Source organism: Stenella coeruleoalba (assembly GCF_951394435.1).
Source record: "Stenella coeruleoalba genome assembly, chromosome: 2".
Classification (NCBI taxonomy): domain Eukaryota; kingdom Metazoa; phylum Chordata; class Mammalia; order Artiodactyla; family Delphinidae; genus Stenella; species Stenella coeruleoalba.
Window position 1 is genome coordinate 27,981,263 of NC_137147.1, and position 20,915 is coordinate 28,002,177.

Genomic DNA, 20,915 nt, shown 5'->3' on the forward strand with positions numbered 1-20,915 from the left:
GAGGCCTGGCAGCAGTAGTGCTTGTGGACAGACTCAGACTGTAGAGGTGCGGGGGGCTGAGAAGACGCAACCGAGAGCCATGGCGGCGGTGGCGGCGGTGGCGGCGGCGGCGGCAATGCGGGCCCGGATCCTGCAGGCGAGTGAGGGTGGCGCCAAGGGGTCGCGAAACTAGAAATTCGGTCCTTTCCGTCCGCTCTCTGAGCCAGCCCCTTCATGGCTGACCCTCCTGTGCCCATCGGACCAGTGCGGCCCTGTCCCACACCTTACTCAGTATCCGCCTTCGTTGGATCCAGCCCTGGACTATCACCCCTCTCCCTTTTATTCTTGAGACTCCCTCTTTCTGGCTTTGGTCCACTCTCCTCCTCCAGCCCTGCCCCGCCCCTTGCCGTCACTCTCTTGCCCTCACCTCTATCGGTCGGCCCACCGTCTTTCCCTTTCACCTCTGCACCAGCCACCTCTCTGCCCCAGCCACCTCTCTGCCCCCCAAACTCCCCTTCTGGTCACCTTTCTTAGCATCCTGCCGGGAGCATCGAGATTGTTCCCTTCCCCCACCCTTCCCTTCACTGTCTACAGTCCGAGGTAAAGGCGGAGGTAGGAGGCACACGAGGGGCGAGGGTCAGTGAATGAACTTTGAATCTCCTTCTAGAAGTGTACACTAGGTTTTCCCTCAAAGCAGCCATTTGCTGAGCTATTTTCCCCAGCTATGGGTCTTTGTATTTTCCACAGGCTGTGGGCTGTGCCCTTGCTTGCCAAGACTTTGAGTTTAACTTTCTCTCAGCAAAGTCACAGTGTTTATGTTGGCCGTGAATAAGGACACATAGTTAATGCTACCAGTTTGTTCCAAGCATATGCAAAGGACTAAACATCTCTAAAGCACGTGATAGTAAATGGGAGCCAAGGAAGACAAGAAGTGTAAGTTCCAAGTTCCCACCCCCAAGTCAGCTCCTAGCCTGACTCAACTCTGCCCGTGGGGGTGGGGTGGGGGGATTAGGTCCTCTCTGAAGCCAGCCTAAGAATAGGAGATACAGAAGCTGCATGCCTGAGGCCTGTGATTTACAACTCTGTTCATAGCCTTTCCCCACCCCCACCCCCCGCCCCACAACCCCCCGTTGTTCACAGCCTTACAAGGACTTAGATTATGAGGCAAGATTTACTACAGGCAACATTCTGGAACCTGCAAGAAGCAATTTTGCTTCTCTTACTCATTATATCCAGCCTGGGAACTTCTTCCTCTATATTGCTGGGCTGTTAGATAATATTAGTATTTACCAGGTTTCAGTGAGTTCTACTGCAGAGACCGTGCATTTTTAAGATTCTTAGCAGAATCGGCAAAGATTCCTGTTTAAATATGCTATTTAATGGGACAGTGTGGAGAATGGGTTGGAAGGGTTTGTCAAATGATCTGGCTTTCCTCATATTTCTTGATGTGATCCTAGTTCCGATTTTCTAGGTTTGTTTGTTTTTTTGTTTTTTGTTTTTGTAGTAGAGAAACAAAGTTTCCATCCTATACTTTCCATTACCAACTTCGCCTCAAACTCTTCTACTGAAATTGACTTTTTTCCTTTGCCTCCTCTGCCATCACAAGTCATTGAGAGCCTTAAGAAGCTATTTTGTCCTTTGCATCAAGGAAAAGAATCTCCCTTCCCAAGTACTTTATTTTAGAAATAGACACTGTTTTCTGATTCATTTTCAGAAACTTCTGAGTTGACCTGGAAAGAACAGAGATAGTAATTCTAAGTCAACTAGGAGCTACTGTAACATGACACTTTGATAAAGAGTAGTCTAGATTCTGGCAGTCAAGATATTATCACTCCCATTTAAAGATAAGAAGACTGGTCTGAAGTGACTCAATGACTTTCTTCAGTGATGCAGTGGAAAGAGCACAGGCTGCACAATCATACTTGGGTTCTATCCCAGCACCACCACTTCCTAGTTTTAAGAATATCTGTGAAGATTAGAATTAATATAATGAAGTAAGTTACCTGACACTAAAGGTCATCCAAAGTCTCCCAACTAGTAACTAATGCGGCTGAGAATTCAGGACTTACATCTTGGCATCTCTTTCTGTGTCAGGCACTGTCCCAAGCTTTGGGAAAGGAGAGATAAGTAAAATATTCACTGAAAACCCCCCTATTGTAATGCAATGATAAGTGCTAAACAGTAAGAGTGCACACAGTACTGTAGGAACCTAGGGAAAGAGCCCCAAATTCCACCTGTGCAATTCAGGAAAAGCTTCCAAAAGGGGTTGATCTGGGTTTAAGTATTGCAAGAGTAGGAGGCCTTTAGGTAGAGGGGAAGAGATTTCTTGGTAAAGGAAATAGCAAGTATGAAATAAACATCTAGAGAACAAGGAGTTTGTTGTGACTGGACATAGGATAGTTTTTTCAGCAACAGTACTAATGAGTGTGTCTTGGAAAATGAAGAAAAGAAAGGAGATCTAACCTTTCAAAACTATATGATAATGTTTTATTATACCAGATGCAGTGCCTTTTATACCCTCTTGACAGCAGGGAGACTGTGTGCCAATGACAAAATAAAACTAAGTGGCCTAGGGCTTCCCTGGTGGCGCAGTGGTTAAGAATCCACCTGTCGGGCTTCCCTGGTAGCGCAGTGGTTGAGAGTCTGCCTGCTGATGCAGGGGATGCGGGTTCGTGCCCCGGTCCGGGAGGATCCCACATGCCGCGGAGTGGCTGGGCCCGTGAGCCATGGCCGCTGGGCCTGTGCATCCGGAGCCTGTGCTCTGCGATGGGAGAGGCCACAGCAGTGAGAGGCCCGCGTACCGCAAAAAAAAAAAAAAAAGAATCTGCCTGTCAATGCAGGGGACACGGGTTCGATCCCTGGTCCGGAAAGATCCCACATGCTGCAGAGCAACTAAGCCGGTGCGCCACAACTACTGAGCCAGTGCTCTAGAGCCCATGTTCCACAACAAGGGAAGGCACTGCAATGAGAAGCCCATGCACCCGCAACGAAGAGTAACCCCCGCTCGCTGCAACTAGAGAAAGCCCGCATGCAGCAACGAAGACCCAACACAGCCAATAAATAAATAACTATTTTTTTAAAAAAGAAAACAAAAAAAAAACTAAGTGACCTAGAATGCTCCAGTTGGCTTATCCGTGCATTTTCTGCCCTGTAAGAGAATTTACATGAAACAAAATTAATATCCAACAATTGCTTGATGTGTACTCATTCTTTCATTCTGCAGAATATTACTGAGTGCTTACTCTAGTCCAGGAATGGTGCTAGGGGCTTAGGACACAACCATCTAGTGATCTAAGGGAGAGAGACTTAATAATTAAATAAGCTACTATTCCCTAGTGCGATATGAGAAATAGAGGAATTCGGGTGTTTTATGAACTTCATAATCAGGTACTTAGCCTAGACCAGAGATTGAGACTTAAAAACTTCCAACTCTGCTACTGCCCCTCTCACTCACAGGAGTTAATCTTGTTTTTTCTACTTCAGAGGAAACAAAAACCATTAGATGAGAATGTCCTCAACTTCCTGCTAGCAAGCCTACAGAACTGACCTGTACCTGTACCTGTACCCAAAGTGATAGGGAGCTAAGGAATAGACGTGAGCCAAGCAAATGTGATGAAACAATTCCAGGCAAGAGGGAGCAGCATGTGCAAGGGCAATGAGAGCACAAAACATGTTCTGAACAGCTGGAGCATAGAGAGAGCAAGGAGGAAAGCAACAAGCTAGGAAACTAGAGAAGTAAAGATACTATGTAGAGTCTTCTAAGCAACGTCAAGGTGAGTCTTTATCCCAAGGACAATGGAAAGCCATTGGTAGGTTTTAAACAAAGGAGTGATCTAACCAGGTTTGTGTTTTAGAAAGACCCTCGGGCTATGGAGTGGAAACTAGATTCAGAAGGTTTAAGAATGGAGGCTGGGAGACCTGTTAGGAAACCATTGTTGAAGTCCAGGTGAGAGATGATGGTATAGACTTCGGTGAGGGTAGGAGGGGTGGAGAGAAGGGGGTGCATTTCAAAGACTTCTGGGAGGACATTGCCAGGACTTGTTTGATTCACTGAGGAGAGAGAGGGAGGAGTTGGGGTGACATTCAAGTTTCTGGCTGGGCAGCTAGGTGGATAGTAGCCCCATTTACTGAAAGATGGGCTATAGGAAACAGAGCCGGTTGGTGGAAGGAAGATGAGGTCAGCTTTTTCAACATGTACCTAAATAACATCCAAGTAGAGATGTGGTGAAGACAGTTATGTAGGTATTACCTGAAGAGGAAGATTCTGGTGAGGAATTACAGATTTGGGCATCACCAGGATCTAGATAATTAAGCCACTGGAGTTGATGAAATCACCCAAGGAGAGTTCAGGAACTCCTTGTTCAGGAACTCAACCATTAGAGGCCAGGTATAGGAGACTGAACCAGCATAGAAGGCATAGAAAAAGTGGCCCAAGAAATAGAAAAGATACCAGGGCATCACAGAATACAAGTGGAGAGGGGATTCAGACAGAGGGCATGATTAAATAACTCTCCACCTCTGCTGAGAGGTCAAGTACAAGAAGGACTCGGAAGAGTCCATGGTATGGAGGAAGTCACTCGTGTTCAATCATAAAGCTTGGAGCTGATTGAAGAATTAGTGGGAGATGGGGAGGTAATTGGTATAGAGAACTCTGGCTATTGGATGGAGAGAGGTTTAAGGTACAGGAAAGAAAGGATCATTGATGGAGGTGTCCGAGGCAGGAGGAACAGTTCAGAGCACAGGTGCAGAGATTAGCCTTAGATTACAGGACAGACACCTCTTCAGTCAGTCCACCTCTGTGCACCTCTGTCTCCCAGTCACTCTGTCCCTGTGAACTTTGGTAGCTACCTTCTCCACTATAAGAGGAAGAAAGGAAAAAATGATGGGTATTAGTCAGTTTTGTAGGCTTACTGGGAAGAAGTTGAGGAAGTTCCCATCTGATGGTTTCTGTTTCCGCTGAAGTAGAAAAAATAAGATCAGCTCTTTTTTTTTAATTAAAAAAATTTTAATTGAAATATAGTTGATTTATAATGTTGTACCAATCTCTGCTGTACAGCAAAGTGACTCAGTAATACACATATAGACATTCTTTTTTTAATATTCTTTTCCATTATAGTTTATCACAGGATATTGAATATAGTGCCCTGTGCTATACAGTAGGACCTTGTTGTTTATCCATCCTATATATAATAGTTTACATCTGCAAGATCAGCTCTTAAGAGTGAGAAGGAAAGGAACAGAGTTGAAAATTTTAAGAGAATTGTTAAGTTTTGAAATAGCAAGGAGTGTGAGCAAATAAGTATTTATAGTAATAACAACATGTAATGAGCACCAACTACTTGCTAGCTATTTTTCATACCTGGACAAGCTTGATCTCAGTAACTCTGTAAAGTAGGTAAACAAGATTCAGTGCCTGCCCTCGTGGAATTTATAGTCTTTGGGGTAACAAACAAGTAACTAGGTCATTACAACACAGACAGATAACCTCTTAGGGGAAATATTGGCTGCTATGGAGTACAAAAAAGGACAGCTAACCAAGTCTGGGGTGGGGGACAGTCAGGCAATATAAGCTGCCCAGTGGACCTTTCTTTCGTTCAGTAGATATTTACTGAACACCTACTGTGTAGCAGGTACTGTGTTGGTATTCGGAACGTGACTATAAGTAAGACATGGCGGTCTCCAGGAGAGTGTTGATGGTTTGAAATAGCTTTTGTGGGGACTGGGAGAGGAAGCAGACCAGGCATTTGGAAGGACTGTCTGCTGGCCCAAAAGACCAGCACCCTTTCCTCTAGACAGTACTACAGGCACACAAACAAATTCTTGTACTTTATGCAGCCCTAAACTCTTTGGTTAACATGATTTCTCTTCAGACGAGGTAATAGATTATTAGATTGCAGCTTCCTTTTACAACCCAGTCTTGACTATTTTAGTTTGCTCACTTTGATTAGACTTCAGTATTTCTTATATCAACTTGCATAGCATATATACAAACTATTTTTTTTTAGAGAGTGACTTTATTGTAACTGATCCCCCCGACCCCTGCCATTTCCTGATTAAATCCTATTACCTGTATAACACATTCTTTTCCTATTAGGTACATGTGGCTTTTTTTTTTTTTTAATTTATTTTTGGCTGTGTTGGATCCTCATTGCTGTGCGCCGACTTTCTCTAGTTGTGGCGAGCGGGGTCTACTTTTTGTTGTGGTGCGCAGGCTTCTCATTGCAATGTCTTCTCTTGTTGCGGAGCGCGGGCTCTAGGCGCGCAGGCTTCAGTAGTTGTGGCACGTGCGCTCAGTAGTTGTGGCTTGTGAGCTCTAGAGCACAGGCTCAGTAGTTGTGGCACACGGGCTTAGTTACTTCGCAGCATGTAGGATCTTCCCAGACCAGGGCTCGAACCCGTGTCCCCTGCATTGATAGGGAGATTCTTAACCACTGCGCCACCAGGGAAGCCCACATGTGGCATTTTAAAAAACAGCTTTATTGAAATAAAATTGACCTAAAATAAACTGTACATATTTTAAAGTGTATAATTTTTTTTATTTGTTTATTTTTGGCTGTGTTGGGTCTTCGTTGTTGTGCATGGGCTTTCTCTAGTTGCAGCAAGCAGGGGCTACTCTTCGTTGCGGTGTGTGGGCTTCTCATTGCAGTGGCTTCTCTTGTTGCGGAGCACGGGCTCTAGGCGTGCAGGCTTCAGTAGTTGTGGCATTCAGGCTCAGTAGTTGTGGCTCGTGGGCTCTAGAGTGCAGGCTCAGTAGTTGTGGTGCACGGGCTTAGTTGCTCCACGGCATGTGGGGTCTTCCCGGGGTAGGGATTGAACTCGTGTTCTCTGCATTGGCAGGCGGATTCTTAACCACTGCGCCACCAGGGAAGCCCTAAAGTGTATAATTTGATGTTTTAATATTTGTATACACCTGTGAAGACGTCACAATCAAGATAGTGAACACATTGCCCCAAAACGTTTCTCTCTTACCCCCTTCCTCTTTTCCTCCTCCGTCGTCTCTAGGTAACCACTCATCTGCTTTCTGACATTACCTTTTACATTTTTTAGTTTTATATAAATGGAATCATACCGTATATACTCTTTTTAAGTCTTAACTTCTTTCACTCAGTATAATTACTATAGTTATCCATGTTGCATATATCAATAGTCGATTCCTTTTTATTGCTGAGTAGTATTCCAACATATGGATATACCATACTAGTTTCCCTATTCACCCATCCAATTGTGGACATTTGTGTTGTTCCCAAATTTTAGGCTGTTACCAATAAATTTACCATGAACATTCATGTTTTAAGTATTTGTGTGGGCGTATTATACATACATTTGACACTTGGTTATATACTATCTTATATTCAACACCTATTGTGTTAGACACCATCCTAAGTGTTTTCTTATTTTTAGATTTATGGTGACTACATGTACCAGGCCAAAAATTAGAAAAATATGGTCTAATGACAAAAAAATATTTTTTTAACCAGGACTGTCCTGGAAATTGAGCACATGATCATTATGGTTTATTGTTCTCTCATAGTTTGCTGTGTCTCATAGTCTCACAACTTTTCTCTTTATAAAGCCTGTATGACCCTTGAGAGCAAACACCAAGTCCTTTTTCATATACCCACAGTAACTAGTATAATGTTAAGCATATAGTAGCCATTCACTAAATTTTTAATAATTTTCTGCTCTCATTTATCAAAATAACCATTCTTTTACCTCCCAGGTTTCTTCCAAGGTGAACTCCAGTTGGCACCCAGCATCCTCCTTCTCTTCATCTTCAGTGGTGAGTTTATTTGGTAATAAAGGCTGACTTCTGAGAAGGAATCCAGTATAATTTGGGGGTATTCCCATTTATCTTCTTTACATAATTGTGATCAGAGTTTATCTGATATTTTGTATCTTGGTTTTCTTATATTGTGTCTACTATATTGTAAGCATTTACAATATTGCATGGTGGTCTTTATGATTATGATTTTTAATGGCTATATAATATTCTATCAGGTAGATATAGCCTGAATTAACTAATAATTTTTCCAGATAACATTTAGACTTACTCTGTTTTTCAGTATTATAAAACAAACATTTATTTATGTAGTTTTCTTCTTTCCCTTCTGAATTAGGATTACTGTGTCAAAAGATACATTTTCTTGGCTTCTAGAGGTTTTCTTGAGCCTGCCAGAAAGGTTGTCTTCTTTACAACCTTTAGAGTTGTTTTTACAGACGTACTGTCTATCAGCCATTTGCAGTAACGAAACCCGATATATAAGGACTGGTGCTCAAAATCCTGTTTATATAGAAGCATGCACATACTGTAACATAGTAATCTTTCACCTTTTTTGGCCCACAGACCACTTTGAAAATTTAATGAAAACAAGCTACTTCTCAGAAAAACTACATAGATAGAAATGTCTTTTAAAATCTTTTGATCATAAAGGTAATGCATGCTCATGGTAATGTGACAGAAAGTCAGCTGGGCCAAGACGTCCTAATAGCTAATCTTTGTTAACACAGAGTCTACTGCTTTTTTAGTATAAGCTTCTCAGTGGCATATATTTACTCGTGAAGTTCCACTGTGTGATTAGCAGGGAATTTCCCATTTACAGAGAGATCACAGTATTGAGAGGCTCTGCCCCATATTAATAAGCACTATAGACAAGTATATTGTATATCTCTTTCCTAGTGCTAACATTTCTAGAAGGCAGAAAATTCAGTTATCAACCCCAATTCCTTTTCTCTTTGTGAAAGAGAGAAGTAAAGCAACTAACTAATACAAAGTTTTGTGGGTTTTTTTTTTTTCCCCAGCCATCTGTAAAGCTTTTCATTGATGGGAAGTTTATTGAATCCAAAAGTGACAAATGGATGGACATCCACAACCCCGTAAGCAAAGCTGCTTTGGGACTTAAATTTAACTAGCCTAGAATTCTGGGAACATGGTGGGAAAATAGGGACCAGGGTGTCTATTGTGAAGCACATGGCGCTGCCCCTGCGACTATATGAAAAATGAAGAAGGTGGGGCAGGGACAAAGGATGATGTGCTGCTTTTTTAAAAAAAAAAAAGATTTATTTATTATTTGTTTATTTATTTTATTTATTTTTGGCTGCATCGGGTCTTAGTTGCAGCACGCGGGATCTTCGTTGAGGCATGTGGGATCCTTGTTGCAGCGTGCGGGCTTCTCTCTAGTTATGGCTCACAGGCTCCAGGGCACGTGGGCTCTGTAATTGTGGTGTGCGGGTTCCAGAGCACATGGGCTCTGTAGTTTGTGGTGCGCAGGCTCTCTAGTTGAGGGGCGCGAGCTCAGTAGTTGCGGCACGCGGGCCTAGTTGCCCCGCCGCATGTGGGATCTTAGTTCCCTGACCAGGGATCGAACCTGTGCCCCCTGCATTGTAAGGCAGTTTTTTTTTTTTTAATTTATTTATTTAATTTAGTTAGTTTTGGCTGCGTTGAGTCTTTGTTGCTGCGTGCGGGCTTTCTCTAGTTGAGGCAAGCGGGGGCTACTCTTTGTTGCTGTGCGCGGGCTTCTCATTGCAGTGGTTTCTCTTGTCACGAAGCACAGGCTCTAGGCGCGCAGGCTTCGGTAGTTGTGGCACGTGGGCTCAGTAGTTGTGGCTCACAGGCTCTAGAGTGCAGGCTCAGTGGTTGTGGTGCATGGGCTTCGTTGCTCTGCGGCATGTGGGATCTTCCCAGACCAGGGATCGAGCCTGTCCCCCCTGCAATGGCAGGCAGATTCTTAACCACTGCACCACCAGGCAAGCCCTAAGGCAGATTCTTTACCACTGGACCACCAGAGAAGTCCCTGATGTGCTGCTTTCTCCATCAGGCCACCAATGAGGTCATTGGTCGGGTCCCTCAAGCCACCAAGGCTGAAATGGATGCAGCAGTTTCTTCCTGCAAACGTGCTTTTCCCGCATGGGCAGACACTTCAATATTAAGCCGTCAGCAGGTCCTGCTCCGCTATCAACAACTCATTAAAGAAAACTTGGTAAGAAATCTGAATGGTATAATTTTCCAAACTGTTGCCTAGGGGATACTTGTCACTCTCATAGAGGCACTTTTAGCTGCTCTCCCTAACTGTACAATACAGAGAGACATAGATCATGGCTCTCTCCCTCATAGTACTTCTCCCTGACTTTTATTCTTTTTTGGCTGCCTGAGAACTAACAGGAGGCACATCCTTGCGTTGGTTTCTATTTGTGTGTTTTCTCTCTAGAAAGAAATTGCCAGGTTAATCACGCTGGAACAAGGGAAGACCCTAGCGGATGCCGAAGGAGATGTATTTCGAGGCCTTCGTAAGCAGGGATTCCTCATGGGGAGTTCAGGGACATTGGGAAGAAGCAAAGGAAAATGAGAGGCAAAGACCCCAGATGGGGGATTGCTTCTACCTTTATGTAGATTTTGCTATCCCCTGATATCTTTTTTAATACTTATGGGAAATGACAGTACTCAGGTATCTGTGGGATTGGTTTACCTCATTCATTATTTTACTCAAATGATCTTCCAAATGGTATATGTATTGCACTTTCTTTTTCCCATTCAGATAATCTCACTTTACGCAACCCCTTCACACGGCAAGTCAGTGTTTCTTCCCTCTGTCGTTGGTCTTGCCACTCAGGGCTGACTAGAGCATGACAAAACTAAATAGTGCACAGTGTGGAGAGTTGGTGGCCCGACTGCTCCTTCTCTGTTCCAGAGGTGGTTGAGCATGCCTGCAGTGTGACATCCCTCATGCTGGGAGAGACCATGCCATCCATCACCAAAGACATGGACCTTTATTCCTACCGTCTGCCTCTGGGGGTGTGTGCAGGCATTGCTCCATTCAATTTTCCTGCCATGATCCCCCTTTGGATGTTTCCCATGGCCATGGTATGTGGAAATACCTTCCTAATGAAACCATCAGAGCGAGTCCCTGGAGCAACTATGCTTCTTGCCAAGTTGCTTCAGGACTCTGGCGCCCCTGACGGAACACTGAATGTCATCCATGGACAACATGAAGGTAACTGCCCCTCTGTACATGGCACTTAATCTGGATACCAAAAAATCAAGGTGTTGAGTCAGTGATGGGGTGTTTTAGGATGAAGGACCTAGGGATGAAGGGATTTACTAGTAGTAACCTCCATGTTTGAAGATAATGTTTGTTGATTGTTTTGCCACCTCTGTGCTAAGGTAACTAACTGGGGAGTAGCGGTGCTTCTTGCCCTACAGAATACATTAGGACAAAGAAATATGGTTAGGGCAAGATACAGATGAGATTAAAGAGAAGTTTTCATTTCAGTATTGAGAGAATTTATAAGGTTATTTAACTCAGACTTTATAGATCTCAGAGGTACTGAAGTCCTTCTGATTCATATAATAATAGCTAACACTTGAAAAGTGCTTCTGTGTTTCAAGCACTGTTCCTAATGCCTTCTATATATTATCTCATTTAGTCTTTACAACAACCCTTTGAGGTAGGTACTATTATTTTCCCATTTTACAGATAAGAAAATTGAGGTATAATGAAATTAAGTGATTTGCCCAAAGTCACGTTGCTAGAAACTGTCAAAGTCGGGATGTGTATACTTAAGAAGGCTGACCCTGGTTTTTACTTTTAAATACTATGCTCTATTGCCTCTCACATGAGGGCACAGTAGTATCTGAGAGTCCCGGTATAAGTGACAGTTGAGGAAATATCACATTCGTAAAGGACAAAAGGAAGAGTTGAGTATTGAAAGGCTATTATTTTGGAGGAAAATAGGAGTTGTAGCCTTCAGAGTTAGATTAAAAGTAGAAATTCTGGACTAGCAAGTGGGAAAAATAATGAAAGAGAAGAGGTTAAATAAGATTTGTAGTTTAAAGAATTTAAGAGAGGGACTTACCTGGCAGTCCAGTGGTTAAGACTTCTCGCTTCCACTGCAGGGGACGCAGGTTAGATCCCTGGTCGGGGAACTAAAATCCCACTAGCGGTGGAGCGTGGCCAAAAAAAAAAAAAGAATTTAAGAGAACAAGGACAGAACTCCAAAATGGGAATCCAGGGTAGAAAAACAAAAGTATGAAAACTTCTCATTCATAATAGTGAGAAAGGGAGAAATTTGCTTTGCTGAGAATCCCACAGCCCTTTTTTCCTTTGTGGTAATCATTTATTTTCTTCTTAAAGCTGTAAACTTTATTTGCGATCATCCTGATATCAAAGCAATCAGCTTTGTGGGATCCAACCGGGCAGGAGAGTACATCTTTGAGAGAGGGTCAAGACATGGCAAGAGAGTTCAAGCCAATATGGTAACTTCTTATTCCTTTTTCCCCCAAATTCTGTTATATGTATTAAAATTACCTAGAAAAAGCCCCTCAGCAGAGGCGCCACTCATCCCACTCTAATGCCAGTGTTTCTTTATTCACAATTCATCCTGGTTGTCTTCCCTTTAACCATGAACAGTGTGATGAGTTTTATTCTCTGTCACTTTAATTACCTTTTATCTTAACCAGGTAATCTTGGTGATAAAGTCACATTTCTCCTTAAGAATGATATTCAAATTCTCTGGGCTTCAGCAGTAACTGCCAAGTTCTGCTTCTGGCCCTGTTTCTTCCTTCAACCATTCTTCCAGCTAGACCCCATCCTTCCTGCCTTTAAGGCCTATCCTAACTACTAATGTCAAAGATATGATCTTCCCTAAGAGCCCAGACTATTTAAGGCTCTGGAAAGAGCCAGATATCCCTGTATGATATATGAGTGTGGTTTACTTGGCTGCATAGTTTTGCTGTTCCTTAGTGACTAGCTCCTCGCCAAATACTTGGCAATTCTTTGATACTAAATATAATGTCCAGTTGCTACTTTCTTACCCTTCCACTAATGTTGCAAAAAGCATAGCCACCTATGTATAGGCTTGGAGACTGTTCATGATATGCCCATTTGTTTCTTTTCATGGCTGGATGTGTTTTGGCCAATTTGATTTATGCCCCTCCCAGTTCACTACATATTTCTTGAATGTATTCTGTATCTAACATTATACTATGTGTAATGGGATACAGTTAAGTAGCAGACATGGTATCTATTTATGTACTCAACTATAGCTGTACCTGGAAACATGTGGAAATGACCATATGTCAGTCCCACATAGAAGTTTATGAGGCTGTGTATCTAGAAGCAAGCCAATTGGGGGAATTTCTTTCCGGAAATTGTGTATCAGGAGCCCTACCTCCTATTTTGCCTTTCAGCTGGCTACTGGCAGCTCTATGTTTACATTGCTCTTCATATAACTGGAACCTCTGACAAACAACAGATTCTTTCCTAGCTAACTTAGGAAAGAGAAGGGAGTTGTCCTTGGCTCCTGGATGCAGTGTTTAGCCTGTCAATTTGACCGAACGTGATTGAGGCAGTGTTTTGTTTTTGTGGGGGGGCGTTTGATAATGGTTTTGATCTAAATAAACACCTATCAGCTTTTCAGCTGAGGAAGTGAAGCAAAAGTAACCTGGAGACTTACTCAGTGTTACCAGTACTTCAGCAATATCAAAATGATAATAAATCTATTTTCAAAGCAACACAGGATAAATTCTCGAGCCCTTTCCTTAAATTCTCATCTGAAATCTCAGGTTCTTTAATTTCTTAGCCAAATTGTATTTTGCCAAGGAAGATTCATGTACTTTCTGTATTTCCTTAGGGAGCCAAAAACCATGGGGTAGTCATGCCAGATGCCAATAAGGAAAATACTCTGAACCAGCTCGTTGGGGCAGCATTTGGAGCCGCTGGTCAGCGCTGCATGGCTCTTTCAACAGCGATCCTTGTGGGAGAAGCTAAGAAGTGGCTGCCGGAGCTGGTAGAGCGTGCCAAAAAGCTGAGAGTCAATGCAGGTAACCAGTTATCTGCCCGGCTTCTTTAGACTTTGCATCTGTGGCACTAAACTCTTGATTTTCGCGTTGGCCTTGTCCAGTGGGAGCAATCATGTTTATTCTTTCCATTGTCTCTCTTTGTGCTGTACTACTTGTCATTTTGATTCATCTTTATTTAGCACTCATAATTTATGTTAATGAAGACCTTAAATACTTCTGTGTTGTTCTACAGGAGACCAGCCTGGAGCTGATCTTGGCCCTCTGATCACCCCCCAGGCAAAAGAGCGAGTCTGCAATCTGATTGATAGTGGAACAAAGGAAGGAGCTTCCATCCTTCTTGATGGGCGAGATATTAAAGTCAAAGGTTATGAAAATGGGAACTTTGTTGGGCCAACCATCATCTCAAATGCCAAGGTGAACAACTCTGGATTATTTATTTTGCAAATATATAATTTTGTGAAATTAGCTAAAGGCACCTCATTCATCTAATTTATAAATGAAGACACTTAATGACTAGAGACCTCATCTCTTGCCAGAATTACTCAGTTATTTTATCTCAAGTCTGAATGAGTCTCCCCTCCTGACTTCCAACCTCTTTCCACTATACCAGTGGTTGGATAACTTAAGAGCTAAAGAGTAAATATTTTTGGCTTTGCAGGGATAAATAGTCTCTGTCACAACTACTCGACTCAGCCATTAACATGGTGTGGTTTTATTCCAATAAAGCTTTATTTATGGACAATGGAATTTGAATTTCATATAGCTTTAGGTGTCATGATTGATTTTTTTCAACCATTTAAAAATTGTAGAAACCATTCTTTGCTTGTGGGCTGTACAAAAACTGGCAGCAAGCCACTCCAGCTCACAGGCCATTATTTTGCCAGTTCCTATCTTACGTTATACTTCTTACTTGTTTAATGTTAAATTCTTCTTCCCGCTCCTTCTTACTGCCTAGCTTATAGCTATTGCAGTGTCTCCATCAATATATCAGCCCCCAATAGTTATTGAAAACCTACATCTTCACCAGAAAGTGACAAAAGAAAAAGAATTGGTGTCCATTTTTATTTATCAAAACTGAAAGTTGCTCAGCGAAAATGACAATGACTCCTCAATGACTATATTGAGGAGTTTTTTTGAAATTCAGATCTCCCCACTAATCCTATTATAATCCTGAATAGTCAAGAGCTGAATCTAAGTGTAGTAGAAATTATGAGATTTCTTGCCACAGAGTCATTGAGGAAAAATCCACTTACCAGCAACAAACACAGCTGACCAGCTGCAGTGGTAAAAGATGTTTTCAATGTTTAATGTGACCTGATACCAAAATAAAGATGTACAGACTCATTTGGGAGGCAAAGGAACAAATGAGAATAGATTGTTTATGTTACAGAAAACTTAGCACAGGATTTCTTTAAATAGAAAAATTCGCCTGTGGTGTTTTTAATATATATTTGATTTATTCAAAAAATGAATTTTCAAGTAGTTTTCAGTAAGATAACAATTGGATAAACAAGTAATACAGGCATAAAACAGGAAGCTAGTGATGGGTCATGAGACCTAAAAATACAGTGCTTAAAGAAAAGGAGTGTAGTTATATAGTTACAGTAATAGGAATTTCAAGTTATTTATGATTGGTAGCTTGGAAGATGGAACACAGCAAGAAAGGACTTTTTTTAATAGGTGATTTAAAATGAAAAGAGATTATTACTAACATAAAAGCTGTTCATTAAGCAACTGGGTAATAAAGTACCAAATAAGCAAGAAATACTGACTTCTTTTCTGCTACATCACTCCTGGCAGCCAAATATGACCTGTTACAAAGAGGAGATTTTTGGCCCAGTTCTTGTAGTTCTGGAAACAGACACTTTGGATGAAGCCATCAAGATCGTAAATGACAACCCATATGGAAATGGAACTGCCATCTTCACCACCAATGGAGCCACTGCTCGGAAATATTCCCACCTGGTAGATGTCGGACAGGTTTGTGAACAGAATTCTTAGGATATTCTTGTAGCCATTTACTGTTTCCTATGTAAGGGGAGAAGGTAAACAGCGATCAGTCACTGCCCCTCTGATCTCCCTCAGGAATAAAAGCTCATGGGATGCAGGATCGGGTGGAAGGTGGGTAGTTAAAATTGGTCTCTCTGATGCCAAGCATTTGGGCTTCTGAATGGAAAGTTCCTTTGTTTTTCTTAGTATTTGACATGGATTTGTTCTGCTTTAGGTTGGGGTGAATGTGCCCATTCCAGTGCCTTTGCCAATGTTCTCATTCACTGGCTCTCGAGCTTCCTTCAGGGGAGACACCAATTTCTATGGCAAACAGGTGACTTTAAAAAAATATATTTTTCCTCTAAGAAACTTTCTTGAACATATTCAGGAACAAGTCAGTAGTTTCCCTAGAAAAGATATAAAAGTTAACAAAATTTTGCCAATTCCTGAATAACTCAAGGCAACAGAGTTTTTGGGAAAGAGCATGAGTAAATCCAAGCCTTTGTATATGTCCTCTCCTCTGCCTGTGACCCTCTCTTCCTGTATCCCCCGTTTCTCCCCCCTTTTCATCTGACTGTTAACCCCCAGTTTAAAGTGTGGACTCCTCCAGAAAATCACCTCTGACCATCACCATCCCCTTCAGTGTTGGGTTGGGTATGTCCTCATGTGCTCCCACTGCACACATTGCTCCCGTAATAGTTACTCATTTACTAAAAATTTTATTGAGCACCTTCTGTATATTAAACACTATTCTATAATAAAAATTATATAAATGCAGCACCGAACAAAAAATAAATAAATAGAGCAGATCTGGAACCAAATTACCACTATTATCACATCCTTCAACTGGTGCATATATCCTAAAGCAAGAACAGGCATGGCATGTTCAAACAGCAGAAATGGGGTGGAGCACAGTGAGTGAATAAGGAAGATAGTGGTAAGAGATGAGGTTAGAGAGGTAGGCAGAGGCAAGTCATGTAGTAGGACTATTTAAGCCATGTTAAGAAGCTCTCATCACACTGTAATTATTATTTACTTATCTGCAGAACGTGGCACAGAGCAAGTACCCAAATACGTGTTGGACAAATGGGCTAGTGAAAGTTCTTTGTAGTCCCACAGAAATACAGCCATCTTGGGACCTTCAGTAAAAAGTTACTTATTTTCTATACAGGTCTCCCTTTTATAGGTTAATAATAAATTAACAGTGGGATTACACAGCAGGCTCTGAGCATGTAGCCAGCTGGTTAAGAAACACTGTTTGGAGGTGGATTATCCAGTTTGTGCATTAGTCACAGCTTTTGTAAAATTGACTAGTTTGATACTATTAAAAATTTCTTTCAAGGGAAGCAGAGTAAAACTCTTGCTTAAAATAGTTTGTCGGTTTTGGAGTTTTTTTCCTGCTATGTCTTTGTTTAATTACTGTAAGTTACTCTGGTGAGTGAGGCTTCTTAGAGTAAAAGACTGACCTTATATACAGTTTGAAGTCTTAAATCCTTAGGTACTTAAATTGCTATTTTGCACTATGGAAAGAAGACATAAAAGTATCATTCTTACATAATAAAATGTAAACTTCAGTTGTATCTTATATTGGAAGTATGTAATAATCTCTAAAGTTGTTTTCACTATATTAACATTGCCCAGATTTTGTCTAATAATTCTAGAAGAGTATTTTAATCAAGCTGGTGTGTTTTTTTCTAACAGTATCCTTCTAGCTTGCTAGTAATTTTATGTGTTAGATCTGCAGTCTATTCTCTTTTACTCAAGCCTATTCTTATAATATAAATACAAGTTTAATAGTTTACCTTGTTCAATTTTTCCATTTAGATGTGCCAGGTAATATGCTAAATGTTTTACATAAATTATCTCATGAGCAATATATTTAATTTTGGTTGCACCTATTCCTCCAGTAGGAACGTGAATAGCATTTCATAGCATCTCCTTCAAAAGTGATTAAAAGAGGAATCATGAAACCCCCAGGCATATATGATAACTCCCTCTTTCTCTCTTTTTTTTTTCTTTCTTTGTTCTCTTTAGGGCATCCAGTTCTACACTCAGCTAAAAACTGTCACTTCACAGTGGAAAGAAGAAGATGCTTCTCTTTCCTCACCTGCTGTAGTCATGCCTACCATGGGCCGTTAGAAATGAGTTGTTCTGGACTCAGTCCATCCTGAGTAATTGCCCTTTATTCTTGACCAACTCCAACTGCCAACTTTGCTCAGATCAGATCCCTGGGATTGGAACACTATGTAACTAAAATCTTTCACAGGACCATTATCCCCTGTTAAGTAGTTAATAGGGAGACTCCTAGTGTAATTCTGAAACCAGATTTTCACTTGCTCTTCATAATTTTATTTTTGAGGTCACTGTTCTAACTGTGAAATGCTTCTCTGGAATAAGAGCTTAGACCTGATTTCTAAAAATTTTCCCCTTTTCTGATGACTTGAAGGAAGGGAACATTAGTGTGTGTAAAGACGATCTTCCAAGGAAGAGGATCTCTTGTATGGGGAAATAGGTCAAAAATAATTCACCCTTTGGTTGGTCGTCAAACACAGCCCCACATAAATGCCAGTGGGTGAGGCCTCTCTGTGAAGCTTTGCTGAGCCTCTCATTTATCCCACACCATACAAGATATAATCCATCTCTACTTATCCCACAGATGTGACAACTGCTTCTGTCTTTTCTGCTGAATGCCACTTTGTCCTAGTGACTCATGACCACTAATTCTATCATTGTCACTGTTCCTGCTCCTTAAAACCACTTCCCAAGGATACCTCAGTATGCATTGGATAAATCAACTTTTTGTGGTGTGTGCCAAGCGTTAAATTTCAGGGTTTGCTTTAGCAATCAATTAATGCTTCAGTCATTAATTCAGATGCCAACAGGATTTTTTTAGAAAACTATTTCAAAAGTTATATCAGGCCCAGAAATCAAGGGGTATTCCAAACCATGAAAGTGAGCAAGACTCTTTTTTTTTTTTTTTTTTAATGCTTAACAGGATCTCATGTTTATTGAGAAGTGATTAATGGCAGTTTCTCATTGGCTGAATCAGAAACTGAAGAAACATTCACTACCTGTTTTACAATATTTTTCTCTTCCAAAATGCATGTCTGTAAACAAGTTTTAACCACTGTTCTTAGCTTTGAAATCAAATTAATGCTGAACTTAATCAGTATAATCAGTATAAGAACAGAACATTTCTTAGGACTCCTAGTACTTTACTTTGAGTAACAAAGGGTCCGAGAAAATGAACCACCCTTAAAGATACAACCTTGGGCGACACTGTTAAATTCTCCAAGACAAAAATTCTTCCTAAAAATGTTCTTCCCGTTTGGAAGGGAAAAACCAAATTCCTACTTCCTGGGGTGGAGGCTCAAAACCTTCAGACTCAAGTGTTCTCCAAGTATGTGCAAGACTGTTGCCTAAAGTAAGTCTAACCTGATATTACTTGTCAAAATTTTTATATTGTTCTTTCCTCTTGCCTGCATTTCTCATTTGTGATACTTTTTTTTTTTTGCGGTACGCGGGCCCCTCACTGTTGTGGCCTCTCCCGTTGCGGGGCACAGGCTCCGGACGCACAGGCTCAGCGGCCATGGCTCATGGGCGCAGCTGCTACGCGGCATGTGGGATCTTCCCAGACCGGTACAAACCCGTGTCCCCTGCATTGGCAGGCGGACTCTCAACCACTGCGCCACCAGGGAAGCCCTGTGATACTTTTTAATGAAAGAACCCTAATGTAAAGTAATTAACTGGGGCCTAAGAAATTTCAAAGCTTTCCATGTGTGAAGTAGTCAAAGAAATGCTTTGACAGATTCTTCTGCTACCATTAATTCAACTGTCTTTATGCTTTTTGTTTCTTTGCTATAGCTCAACTTTAAGTCAGAACAGAAATTTATGTGCTAAACGGAATAGATTCTGTCTTTTTGCTCTACCATGCCAGTTGAATCCTGTCTTTCTGATATGGTCTTCACCCATTGACCTAGGAGAAGGCTTCTCATTTCTGATAGAGTAGTCTCTGGTCCTCAGCCAGATGACATAGGTCATTTATTTTTCTGCTTCCTCATTAGTTACGTAGATAATGCTAACCTATTCCATGGGGGTTATTTAATGAATTAAGGATGGTAAAAACCTTTAAAATGTTTGTGCATTCTGGATTTTAGGCTTATTACTACCACCTGTTGGATAGAATGTCAAAATCTTTAATCACTTAAGGTGATTGAACGTTAATAAAATACATTTATGACCCTCCTGGCGCTTTTTTTTTTTTTGGATTTGCCTGCCTAAAGGTGAGGCAATAGAAATTTATAATTTCATAATAGAATGCCTCTTGTTTTATCTCTTATCACAGCTGACAACTGGTAGTAATATTTAATCCAGTCCAACAACTACAGGCTGGGTTGAATAAAAGGTCATATTGTCTAAATTCCAAGTGGAATTAAATATAATCACAGAGACTCCTAAGTTTTCCTTACATTTAAGGAAAATTACTTTTTAAGAAATGCTAACTAATCAGAATTGTGCTGCTCTAATTGGAATCAACTCATTTGGCTAGGTACTTGCTACTCAGAAAAGTTTCTAATTTCTTAGATGGAAAAAAATCTGTACAGTTGTGTTCATGCTAGTAGCTGCTAAAAAATTCAGTATTTTCTTTTTGCTCTGATGTGGCCTCACTGGAAATTTCTCACATTTTACATTGTACTAATTGATTATGTACAACAAATTACAAGTAAAAAGCTCTTAAAAAGAAAACCTGGCTTTTTTTTTTTTTTAATGGTACCGTACTTCCTTATAATGCCTTTGTCCGCTGGCTTATAGTGACCCAGACTTCCCACCTCTGTCCAAAGCCAACAGTTACATGGTCACTATGTTTATTCTTACATAAAGGATAGTACATATTTTAACTGGGCTATATATTTCAAAAGGCAATTTATAGGTTTTCCACACTAAAAGAGGCACAAATAAGCATTTGCATTAAATATGTCTTCCTTAGTGTGGATATTGTTTATTAAAATGTCCACAATCTCACACTAATGTTATTACTCATTTCAGTGATCCCTGAGAGCTCCCAACTAGTAGAGAAAAGAACTGTGACTTAGAGGAAGCTGCATGAGGAAGGGGAACAATTATGTATATTGTTTGGTTAGATTACAGACTC

At 41.1% G+C, this 20,915-nt stretch overlaps 2 protein-coding genes across 2 annotated transcripts in view; one reads left to right on the top strand and one right to left on the bottom strand.

Annotated features, from left to right (window-relative positions):
- The first annotated feature begins 56 nt into the window (after positions 1–56).
- On the top strand, positions 57–20,876 carry ALDH6A1 (aldehyde dehydrogenase 6 family member A1). Its single transcript, XM_079914706.1, has 12 exons — positions 57–136; positions 7,700–7,759; positions 8,779–8,853; positions 9,795–9,956; positions 10,185–10,263; positions 10,665–10,967; positions 12,108–12,229; positions 13,606–13,795; positions 14,007–14,188; positions 15,575–15,754; positions 15,999–16,097; positions 17,798–20,876. Exons 1-12 carry the CDS (start codon positions 80–82, stop codon positions 17,900–17,902), a joined length of 1,614 nt encoding a protein of 537 aa, XP_079770832.1. The 5' UTR covers positions 57–79; the 3' UTR covers positions 17,903–20,876.
- BBOF1 (basal body orientation factor 1) overlaps positions 1,248–20,915 on the bottom strand; it is a 53,671-nt gene continuing 34,003 nt past the window's right edge. Inside the window, 2 exon segments of the mRNA XM_079914707.1 lie at positions 1,248–1,658; positions 1,662–1,709. Of these exon segments, the coding sequence (XP_079770833.1) occupies positions 1,623–1,658; positions 1,662–1,709 (84 nt within the window). The 3' untranslated portion in view covers positions 1,248–1,622.